Here is a 12,234-nt window from a genome sequence, read left to right on the forward strand (position 1 = left end):
CTCTTCCCCTATTTGCTTTGCCTGCCTGGATCTCAGCTCTCCTTTTAGGCCTGTGAAGCCAATCATCCCATCCCAGAGAGGGGTCTCTTGTCCTCCAGTTTGGGTCTCTCTCTTTACTTAGAATTCCCAAGGAGATATACATCACAAAATTCCCTATTAACTGGCTCACTGGATCAGACTAGTGTACAGAAGGGTCGTGAAGCCAGTGATTAGAGCAATGGACCATCAAGGCCACGGCCCAGGGTTTGCACTTCACCTGGGTAGGCTGTACTCTGACTTGTGCAAGGCAAGAGAGGGTGTTTATAAAACTGTATCTATGCAGCTACGGAAACGAAAAAGAAGAAAGGATTTATTCCTTATTACCTGAAGGCTGCATTTAAGGGAATGTGGGTCCATTATACCTCTTTTTACCATCATTTGTTCACACTCTAACACATTATTCACTGTATTATTTTTTTTAAATCTCATCCCGAGGTCATTTTAATGCAACAGACCACCAACCACAGGGCAGAGGAAAGTGGGGCTGTATGCACATCTGTCCACTTCATTCTCAAGACAAATGCACAAAATTCCTGCAGGGCCAAGGGGTCTTACAGAGATTTCTGTGCATTTGAACGGCACAGTTTAGGTGAAGAAAAGAGGGAAGGAGGGGAGGCAGGTCTGAATATTCACTAGAAGTCACTGGCTAGTCCTTCATTTATTTGATGTTTCCATCCATTCAACCAGGGTTATCTGTGGAACTATAAACGTCAAGCTTCAGGGCTCACAGCCCATCCACCCACAAGGCAGAAGACAGCCTCATGCCTGAGCACGAGAGCTTATCAAAGGCTCTTCACTTCACTCCAAGATGCTCTCAGAGGGCACACGCAGGTAAGAATGCAAGAAATGGATCCAATCGGGTAGTTTTCAACTGCTCCAGCCAGGGGCCCAAGGAGCCTGCACCTTGCTGAAACACGGAGTAAGGAAAAGTCATTTTTCTCCTCAATGCACTCCTGTAAGTGGGGGGGTGGGGAGGAGGATTTCTTTCCTATTACCTGAAAGTTACGTTTGGGATAAAATAGTCCAAATACAGCCAGATGGATCTTACCAGCATTCGTTCATTTTCTATAAAACTGACCCTAAGAAAAAAGTTTTCAACTCCCGCAGGTTGGCCCTGAGAAGTCCAGCTGGGCCTGTGGAAGGAGGGGGGAGGATGGCAGTGGCCCTTAACGTGGCCTGCCTTCCTGGTCCCTTGTGACTGTAAGCCAGCATGAGAGCCCCAAGCTGCCAGCTCAGGGCAGTGCCCATCAAACAAGGCTTGTAACATTCACTCCTTGTCCGAGGAGTTTACGACTTCACTGGGGAGAATCAGACCTGCAAGCACAGAACAGCTAGAGTACAGCACAAAACCAGTCTAATGTGTATCATCCAAGGCTTCCTCCTTTGGGACCTCATTTAACTTGACTTTCCCTGAGCAGCTTCTGACCCACCTCAACTGTGCTTCGCCTTAGCATACCCTTCTTAATCCGTATTGTAAATGTAAGCGAAGCAAGGGCAGGACCCACAACATTTGGTTCAACACTGCATCCCCAGGGCCTAATTTGCCTGCATGGGGTTTAATGAATGAACGGAGGAGCCAGTGCTAAACTGCATGGCACAGGCACTGAGTGCCACCAGAATCCATATGCAAGTAAAGCAGAGAGTGAGGAGGGCAGACCAAGGTTTGAGCTACTTGATGTATTTTACCTACTGGGAGCATAGGCTGGAGTGGTCAGAGGTGGGTCTGGTGACGGGTCCTTAAGATGGTGAGGATTTGGCTCTGGGACAGTAAAGCCTCAGAAGTCTACTTCTCTCACAGTTGCGCAACAGCCAACTAACCTCTGTCTAGACACACAGTTGCACAAAAGCCAATTAACCTCTGTCTAGACACCCAGCTCTGTACACCATCTGCTAGTACTGGACCTACCCACACCTCCCAGAAATACAGATGACAGGCCAGGCACAGGGAAGCTGCATGGCCCTGAGGCGTGCCCTCACCACACGCATCCACCAGCAGATGGCCTGGAGAACTCAGTGGCAGGACTCAGCCAATATTCCAAGATAGGGCCGTGCACATAGAACGGGGAAGGCTCCAGACCCAAGGAGCGGGGCTACGTCGGTATGGTGTCAAGAACTAAAGCCTGCTCGCCCTTCTTGCTCTGTCCTGGCTCTCAACTCCACTAGCTCCAAGTCAACAGTCTCCAGGCAGACAACAGTCTCTTAGCAGACAATAATAACAGAAACGGAGGGTGACTGGGACCCCCTGAAAGGCTGTCTTCCTAGCTGATGGCAGCAAAACGCTGACGCATGCCCCTGGCACCCCACTCTGGCTGCTCCGCTCTGGCCTCCAGGCTGCAGGGTGGATGTGGGCAGGCTGCCCGCCTGCTTGCGAGGAATCGGGGCACTGCTGCCCAGCTGAGGCTCAGTGGTCCAGTTAAACTCTTTAAGTTCCTCTCTCACCTTCCGTGGGGTCGCCCGGGATTCATCAATATGCCCCTTGAGCCAACCCCGTCTTACCCCTGCTTTATCCTCACCCCCTTCCTTCTTTTTCTTTGTCTCAATCCTTAAATATGACTTAAAACACGTCGGCCACAATTAAGTGATTCGCATTAGCTAAATCTCCAGATCCTCGTGGTTGAGACGCATTTCTCAGGGCGTCTAGAGTGAAAACATATTTTTCAAAATAATAATGCATGTCAATTCACTGGTGCTCTGCAAAACACTGTTCCACCCCCAGCCTCTTATCCTCTCATCTCCTGTGGGCATGAAACTCACAGAGGGGTGGGACTGTGCCCACAGGTGAGGCAGAGCTAAGAACCCGCGACAGAGGACGCTGAGCCGCGCACACCTTCTCCCTCAGAGCCCCCAGATGCCCCACCTGTGGCAGCAGCAGCCCAGCCCCAGGACGGGCACGCAGCCCGTGTACTTACTTAGTGAGAGCTCTTCAAATTCCGGAAGACTGGCAGCCGCACAGAGCTGGTAAAAGATGTGGTAATTCCTCTCATCATCTGCCTGGAGGAGGAAAACAGTTAAGCAGTGTTAAGGGCAGGGACCCCCAAGATTGTCCCCTCGCCCATTCTAATTCCAGGGTGACAGAGGTCAAGGCTTTTCCTTCACGCCTCTGCCACCTTCAATTCCCACCTCCAGGTTTTTCATTCACCGTTATGGGGCCTTCTGCCAACCAGAGGACTTTTACCTCTTGATTTATGCAGAACACAGGGGTTTTCTTTTTCCTCCTCTACAGAACATCACTGCTACCCCACAAGGGACGGCTCGGTGGATCAGCACTCGTTCAGGTACCGTGCTGCCGGGCTCATGGTGGGCTGACCGTCATTTCCCTGCTGCAGGCTCCCTTTCTCCTCTGGGACGCCTGGAACTAAGTAAAAGCTACGCCCTTGCCCATCATGTCAGGCTGGGATGGTCAGGAGAGGTCCACGACTGAGACAGGACTTCCAGGGGACAATGGGGCCAGACCTGCCTTAAACTGGCGGAGTGGTCGTGGTGGTGATGGGTGGGACGGGGGCTTCAAGAGGCCTGAGCAAGGGCAGCAAGGAAGAGGAAAGCCCACAGGGAGTCTGGCCAGAGCCGCGGCCAGCACAGCAGGCTGCTTGCTCTGATGCAGTGAAATGAAGGATGTCAGGTAGTCCAACCAAACCTGGGAGGTGGAGAGAACCGCTCTCGGGGTTGTGAACTGCAATGACCACCACCAAAGGCCAGGGTGGAGGAGGAAGAGGGTCACCAAGAGGCCAAAGAGTAATTGGGAAGGAGGGGACAAAAGGCGAGCAAAGAAGAACTGAGTCACATGAGAAGCGAGAACTCCATTTATTTGAAAAGGAAATGAAGTAAGCGGTCAAGCAGGTTTTTGTTTTTTTTTAATATAACTTACCAAATAAGATTCCTGGTGAAAGTTGAAATCCACAGACCCTATATGACATTCCCCTGATCACAAGACTCCGAAGTCCACAAAGAACACAACAGTCTTATTCTTCACTGTATCTCTGGTGACTAGCACAGGGCTAGCACATAACAAACAATATATGTTTGTTGACTGAATCTAAAAACAATGCCCTGGGACTTCCCTGGTGATCCAGTAGTTAAGAATCCACCTTCTAATGCAGGGGACGTGGGTTCACTCCCTGGTCAGGGAACTAAGATCCCACATGCCTCAGGGCAACTAAGCCCACACACCTCAACTACTGAGCCCGCACTCCACAACTAGAGAAGCCTGCGTGCCACAACAAAGACCCAGCACAGCCAATAAATAAATAAATAAATACATAGATAGATAGATAAATATTGTGCTTGCATGGTATATGCATGGTATTTATTTATTTAAAAATAAATAAATAAATAAAAACAATGCTCACTGAAACATATCAATACTGAGTAAAAATTTTTCAGGTCTGATGCCTATAAATGAATACTTACTAATGAAAAAAAAATGAAAACCGAAAGAACAAGTCTATCCAAATCCAGGTTCAAACAATGAGATGTTCTTTGGGCATAGGGAGCAGAACGTGGAGCGAGTAAAAATCCACGGGAAAAAATACAAGAAGGTCCAGTCACAGGGCTCACCTGAAAGACCACTCTGGACTTCTCCAAAAGGTAGGTCCTCATGTTGGCCCCAATGATGCGGTACCTCTTGTCAAAGCCAATCTGAATGTACTTTCCGAAACGGCTACTGTTGTCATTGCGAGTGGTTTTAGCATTCCCAATGGCCTGTGCAGAACAAACAAACAAAAAGTGTGCACAACATGGCGGGTTTTCTTAAATTTCAGGACTGTATGCTCATGGCGGCACCTCTATTCCCTCCCTCTTCCTTCCTTCTAGAACCTCTCTACTATTAGGATGACAATGGGCCAAGCTAAAAGAAAACAAAACAACTTCATTTTCCTTCTTCCCTTACTCCTAACGATGGCCAATGAGAGTGATGAGTTGACTGATGGTCTCTCTAAAGGGGACTAAACAGCTGGAAGGTGCACCCCATTGACCTTCTTCTCTTCTTCCTTTTCCTACCTGGAATGTGCATGTGATGGCTACAGCTGCAGCAGTCACCTTGGGACCACGAGGGAAAGGTCTAGAGAATCACAGAAACCACTGCTCTGACATCCTTGAGCCACTAAATCAATGCCAGCACCCAAGAGCTCTAGACTTTCTGTGAGAAAAAGGAATCTTCCAGGGCTTAATCCACTTTGATCAGGTCTCCACTAATCAAATGTCAAATATCATTCCCAACTGTTAAATGGTAATTCCTAGAAAGAGACCAAATGTCAAACGCCCCCCTCCCCCCAACACACACATAATCACTAGGACATATCAGGAAGCCATCAACCTCTTGGTACTATTTCTTACACAGCAGCAGGGACACAGTTCAAAACACGAGACAATAATGTAAAAGACGAGTGGCTAAATGACTGGTCTCACTGTGTGATTATTCACTTTCTATAAAACATCACATTGCTGATGGGTTGGTAATGAACATACTAATATTGAAACCCCTTTCACATGTTTACTTTTCAGGTGGTTACAACACTTGAAAAATATCCACTGTAATTTTTCAGTTGTCTAGGAAACTTGAGGCACAAAGAGGCTAAAAGAAGATCACGATTTCGGAGGCCCTGAGGGACCCAGCCCAGCCTGGCCTCTCATCACTCTTGCCCTCTGTCTCCAGCCTCTTATGATTCTGAACTTGCTTTTCTTTCTCAAAAGACCTATGTTCTCTCTGCCTCCTCCCCCACCCCCCAAGTTTCACAAACACGGTTCCCTCTGCTGGGAACACTCTCTGCCCATGCTCCCTCCACCTCTTCTTTCTGGTCTCAGTTCAAATGTGGCTTCTTCAGGAAGGCTTACCCTGGCCTCATAAGCGAGGGGAGCTCCCTCACCATGTGTTCTCCCAGGCCTCACTCTGCACGTCCCCTTGTTTCCCTAACCCCCATCTCCACGAGACACCACCCTGTCTCCGTGAGAGCGGGGTGTGCACGTCTGCTTCCCCATGGGACCTCCCGCACTCACTCCAGTGCCCAGCACAGAGCAGGCATTCAAAACATCTGAGTGAATGGAAGCATAGATGAACTTGGGTTTTGGTTTTCTTTCCTATGAAATAAGAATTTTGAAGTCCTTGTCCTCGAAGGTCACTTGCCTCTGTAGGTCCCTAAAATCTCCTGTTAGGGTCATGAATACATATTTTTTTCGTTTAGGGTTTAAAGTGTATACAGCAACCTATACATCACATATACAGTGTGTACCTCTGTAGGAAAGTGGGGAAAGTGTAACCCCAGTACATTGCATCGCTCTGAAGGGAACCATGGAGCATGGAACACACCCCTAAGGTCAGGGCGAGGCTGGAGTCTGGCCAAGCTGAAACGACCGTCAAGAGATGACTAATCCGAGGAGTTTACGTCATCACTCATGCCCCTCAGCACCCACCAACCTCATCATCTCAGCAGAGGCTTCACTGCACCCACTTCCAAGAGAGCCCTGATCCTTCAAGGCACCATGTGACAAGCCACTGTCAGACTTCAGGAAGCCTATTCTGTTTGAAAAGTGGCAAGGAGGGCTGTATTCCCTAAAATGCAGGTAAAAGTGATGGTTTCCCAGGCCTCCATCACAAGCTAGGTCCTGGGCTGGGATCCCTTTAGTTTCCCTGAATCCAGACAAGAATCCCAGGGGAGAGGCATTATCAACTTTCCTCATACTTATGGGAAAATTTAGGCTTAGAGAGGGTAAGCAGTGTGCCCAGGGTCACATGGCTGGGAAGTGCCAACACCAAGATATAAATTCAGATATAACTGAGTCCACAGTCTGTGTTCATTCCACTTGGTTTCACAGTCCTTTTCCAACTCTCCAAACTACTCACCACCAGACAGGAGCTGCCACCCATGTGGGTGACTTCTCTCATCTCAAACAGCCAGGTCAAATCAAAGGATAAAGACAAAGACATGAATCCTCACTTTTACCTTTTCATAAGAAAGGGGAGAAAAGCCTTTCAGAGGATGGCAGGGAACCAACTCATTACTCTGACAACCAGTAGATAAGGAATCAAACATCCATCCTAACTTCCCTGTGTAAACTCTATCAGCGTAACTAGTTGGCAAGGAGAAGTTTCTCTTCCTAAACTTATTCCAGTTGATAAATGCAAGAGGAAAAATAGAATGAGAACGTCACCATTTTGTAACTCCTGATGAATTAATAGATCTAGGCATAAGCAATGGCTGCTGACATCACCAAAAGACACCTAAATATTCTGTGCGTCTTGATGGGAATACATAACACCACCAATAAAGGGTTCTTGGATTTTAAGAACAAACGCGCAAACAAACAAACCTAAATCTAATCAAGCCTCTAAATTTTACTACCCTTTCAAAGGGTATACAGAGGCCAAAGGAACATGTTAACAACATCAGGAGGGTGCAATCAGCAAAGGCCAGTTTGTGTAAAATTCTAAAGGATTATCTAGTTTCAAACAAAAAAATCTCGATTCCAAAATTTCAAAAAATTCGAATTTTGTCATTTCTAAAATGGCAACAAGAACCGTTACCATATCTGAGATCACTCCTTGTGGTAGCTTAGGGAAAGCTTGCCAACAGTCTAAAGATCACTGCCAAAAGGTCTATCCTCCTTACCTCACTAGGCTGCTTTGAGAAGTGATATAATGGATCTACAAGTACTTTGAAAGTATATAATGGTGCCCACAAAGGGAAGGGGTTGTTTGTATTATTACTACCAAACCATAAACTCTACTCTAGGCATGAAGAACTTCCAACTTCTACACGTGTGTGAAGGACCTGCAGGACCTAACAATCCAGCAACTGTACTTCTAGATACTACCTAGAGAAACTCACACAAGTGTACAAGTGGGTGTGCAAAAGAATGTTTAATGCAGGCTGTATTTAACAATAAAAAATACAATCTAAATGTCTACCAATAGGAGGAAGAGATAAATAAAATGTGGAATATTCATAAATGGGATGCCAAAAAGCTGTTAAACTAAACTAGAGCATGATGCATGGATAAATAAAAAAACAATGAGTGAAAAGCAAGTTGCAAAGTGGTTAACAGAATATGATACCATTTATATGTGATATAAAAGAACTACCTTTTTTCTGGTTTATACATATACAAATATGTAGTAAAGTAAAAATGGACTGCAACAAATCACTTTAATATGATTGGGATTATATGCAATAACGAGATGCATATCAACCAGTGTGGAAACAGAGAAGGGAGAAATTAGCCAGTGCTGGCAGAACAGCAAACGCTTTAAGAAGTGTAAGATGAACTGGATCTTAAAGGGTGAGTAGAATTTTACCAGTGGGGAAGGAAAAGGAATTTTATTTATAAATATAGTGTAGGCAAAGGGAGAGAGGTATGTGAGAGCCCCAACAAGTGAGGAATGGCTAGAGTGTGTTGAAACATGAGAGAAAACAAGAGGAGAAGGTAAGGTATGTTGGGGGCGGATTCTTGTATGAATAGGTTAATAGTTGTAGGCCTTCTTGCTTCTTCAGCTTAAAAAAAAAGTCAAACCCTGAAAATTACATAGTAACTGGTCTTAGTTTCTGTCAATTTTGCTCACTGTACCCCTAGCCCCCTTTCTTTCTCCCAGGTTGAGGGGAGTCTCTGGGGCTCCTAGAGTTGTATGCCTGCAGACTCCAGTCAGCCCAAGAAGCCATGTGACCCCTCTGGGCTGGGCTTGGGTTCTGTCCCTGCTCTATCAGTCTCTTGGCTAGCAATATCTTTTTAATCAGTGCAGACCTGTGAACAAATCACTCCCAGGGTGCTGACAAGCTCTTAAACAGAATGGGGTCAGAGAGTTCTGGCGCTGACAATAAATCACCCCAATCCACCCCAGCCAATCCCAATCCACCCTCAAGCCACCTTTAATTCAAACAACTGCCACTTAGCGCAGCCCACTGGGAATTCCGCCTCCTCAGACGGCCCTCAACTCTTCGACTCCCTAGGAGGCATCTGCAGCTGCTGGCCTACAGAAATAATGAGGTGATGACATGACCATAACTGATTGCTTCGTTGGGAGGTGCCAACCTTCCCCGGGACAGGACTGGAGCCATCAGTAATCAGCTGTGCCCTGATTAAAACATGACGTGCACTGGTTGTAACCCTCTGAGGAGCCACAAAGCCGACTGGGTTTCCTGACACAAGGGCCCAAGTAAGACTCTGAACTTGTGAAAAGTTGGGTCTTGGCAGAGCAGAAGCTGCTCTTTCTCTACTTGGCAACACTCTAATTCCACCTAGAGTTCTTCCTGGCAATAATTCTTCCTCCCCATGTTCATGTCCAATATTTCTCTCAAATGTAATATTCAATAACAGCTCAAGGGATAGTCTCTATGATAACAAAACTCTGTACTTGACAGAATGAGCCCTCTGGACTTACCCACATAATTTTCAAAGTACCAATTTGCACAACTGTAGAAATGTAATGTTTTGAGCTCAAACCACTGTAGCATTTGTTTACGTGACATCACGCAAAGTTGGGCTGGGTCATGTACACACTCTCCTTCTCTAGGGGTGTGCATGTTGCTCTCACATTTCTTCCATGCCTCCCCAGCAGTCCACCAGCCTACTCAAGCTATAACAGATACTGAAAACACTAGATCATTTCAGATCACGGTCATTTAAAAAACATTCCCAAAGCAGCGACCCAAACAGGTGCACGCCGATGTTCACAGCAGCATTATTCACACTGGCCAAAAGATGGACACAACCCAACTATCAGCGCAGGAATGGATAAACAAAATGTGGTATATACATGCAACAAAATGTTATGCAGCCATTAAAAAAACCCCACAAAGTCCTGATGCATGCTACAACATGGATGAACCTTGGAAACATTATGCTAAGTGAAATCAGCCTGACACAAGAGGACTGATGTCATAGGATTCCACTTGTATGAGAGACACCAAAGAGGCAAATTCACAGGGACAGAAGTTAGAATAGAGGTTACCAGAGGCTGAGTAGAGGGGAGAATAGGACGTTATTGCTGAATGGGTACAGAGTTTCTGTTTGGATGATTAAAAAAAAATTCTGGAAATGGATGGTGGTGATGGTTGCACAACGTTGTGAATGTACTTAATACCACTCAACTGCACACTTAAAATGGTTAAGGTGATAAATTTTACATTACGTATGTTTTATTACAACAAAACAATAAAATTAAAAAAAATCATTCCCCCTGTGTCTTGTACCTGCTTAATAATGTGGTGACCTGTCTTCACTAAATTCCTATCTTGGCTAACAAGAACTGTGTTCAGTCACCAGAGATCAAACAGGTTTCTTCCCTTCCCTGTTTTGTCCAGAATAACTACGTACTTTTCCTCCAAAAGAAGAGGCACTCTGTGTCTCTGCAATCTTGCTACCTAAAAGATGAACTGAATTTTGAAACTCAGAGGCAAAGGAAAAGCTGAAATCCTGGTCTCACTCCCACCTAAGATGAAACGTGATGCTAATCGTAGAGTGCTGTCTTAGCTGCCTCCATTTAAGTGCAGTAGACAGCCCAAGGGGGGGTGTGGACTCAAGTCCATGATCGTCTCCTGAATCCAGGCCATGGCCAGGCCACCACCTTGGGGCTTAGAATAAATGCTCTGAGCAAAGAGGCTACCAACTAAATGTCTGACAAAAGGAAGTTAAATTATGGTAAAACCATCTATTAATGTATGTTCGCAGCCAATAAGTTTGTAAAAAGCTTAATAATATGGGGACAAGGCATATACTATAATATTCAGTGAAAAAGTTGGAAGGAAATATACCAAAATATGGAACAATTATTAGCAGGTTGTAGGATCATGGGGGATTATTCCCTTTTCTTCCATATTTTCCAGTGACTCCTTCCTACCTTTTTAATATTTATTCAATAAATGGTTCTCAAACAGGTGTTGGACACAGATCCGCAGCATCAGGATCACCTAGGAACTTGTGAGAAATGCAGATTCTCAGGCCCTTCTGAACCAGAAACTCTGGGGGTGGTGCCCAGCTATCTGCTTTAACAAGGCCTCCAGGCGATTCTGATGCACAGTCAAGTTTAAGAACAACTGTAATCTAATAAAAGTGTTTTTTTGTTTGTTTTTATCTGTTTGGTAAAAATGCCTTCAACTGTATTGACCATTTCCCAATTCATACAAGAGCAGATACCAAAACTTGCTTTTGTCTAATTCTTAGTGAACACAGTGTGTCTGATTACTCAGCAGAGAGTAAAAGTTCTCTGGATAATGTAACTCTGTAGGCAGGAGAGTTTGCGTGGATAATCAACGAGCTCCTATGAACTGAGACTCAATTTACTCCTGCACTTGGTAAAGGAAGAGGGAGAGAGAGGGGACCTGGGAAGGTCCAGGCAGGTTCTTGTTCCGCCAGCTCCAAAATAAACTGAAGGACCAACCACACTGGTGCTTTGTGTCGTAATCGACGGGGCTCAAGGCTGTGCAGAGAAACCTGATGCTGTTTTGGCAGCTTTTGGCCTCAACCGAATTTCTTCTTATTGAAACAAAGGGGCTGTTCGGGGCTGGCAGAAGGGCCTACTCCTACCAGACTGCAGCCCAGACAATAATGAAGAGCCTCAGCTTCAAAGGCAGGAAATCAAAGCTGGCTCAGGGACTGTGCAGCCATTTAGCTCAACTCCATGAGAATGAAGCTTTTATAAGGAACGGAAGAAAAAGAGAAATGGAGTTCTGACCCTATAACATGGTTTACTATAGCTAGACCCAAGGTTTTGGAAATATCTCTGGCCCTGCACTTGCATCGGCCGCTCTGAGGCCACCCAGCCGGGAGGTAGGGGTGGTGAAGAGACAGGCAAGACCTGTCCATGCCAACAAAGGTAACATTTTCTGAGGATCTTCAACAGATTCTGTGTCGTCACATAGCTTTTGACTCTATCTCCCCCCCAAAGATAAAACGTCCAAATATTTTTTGGGAAAAAGGGGAATCTTTTATCTAGGCCTCCTCACCGCCATGAAGACTGCCCTCCTGATTCAGCAGACCTTCATAGCATCAGATGGTTTTGGTGGGACACTGATTTGCTGACACAGGATGGCAGCAGGGGGGAGGAACACAGCAGAGATGGCTGTAGATGGGGGAGGACTGTCACAACAGTATTCAGCAGAGTCAAGGAACAAGGAAAACATGAAGAGGTCACTCTATTCAATACTGGGGATCTGGGCTACCGGGTCAGAATATTCCCAAATCTGTGGTTTTAGGGGCACCTCTGAAATT

At 45.9% G+C, this 12,234-nt stretch overlaps 1 protein-coding gene across 4 annotated transcripts in view; it reads right to left on the reverse strand.

Annotated features, from left to right (window-relative positions):
• Window positions 1–12,234, reverse strand: part of MYO5B (myosin VB) — a 370,856-nt gene that overhangs the window by 147,015 nt on the left and 211,607 nt on the right. For all 4 annotated transcript variants that reach the window (XM_059894726.1, XM_059894725.1, XM_059894727.1 and 1 more), the window contains exons 6-7: window positions 4,594–4,737; window positions 2,949–3,030 (exon numbers count right to left, since the gene is read on the reverse strand). In XM_059894726.1, the coding sequence (XP_059750709.1) occupies window positions 2,949–3,030; window positions 4,594–4,737 (226 nt within the window). The remainder of the gene's footprint in view (window positions 1–2,948; window positions 3,031–4,593; window positions 4,738–12,234) is intronic.

This window comes from Balaenoptera ricei, chromosome 14, assembly GCF_028023285.1.
Source record: "Balaenoptera ricei isolate mBalRic1 chromosome 14, mBalRic1.hap2, whole genome shotgun sequence".
NCBI lineage: Eukaryota > Metazoa > Chordata > Mammalia > Artiodactyla > Balaenopteridae > Balaenoptera > Balaenoptera ricei.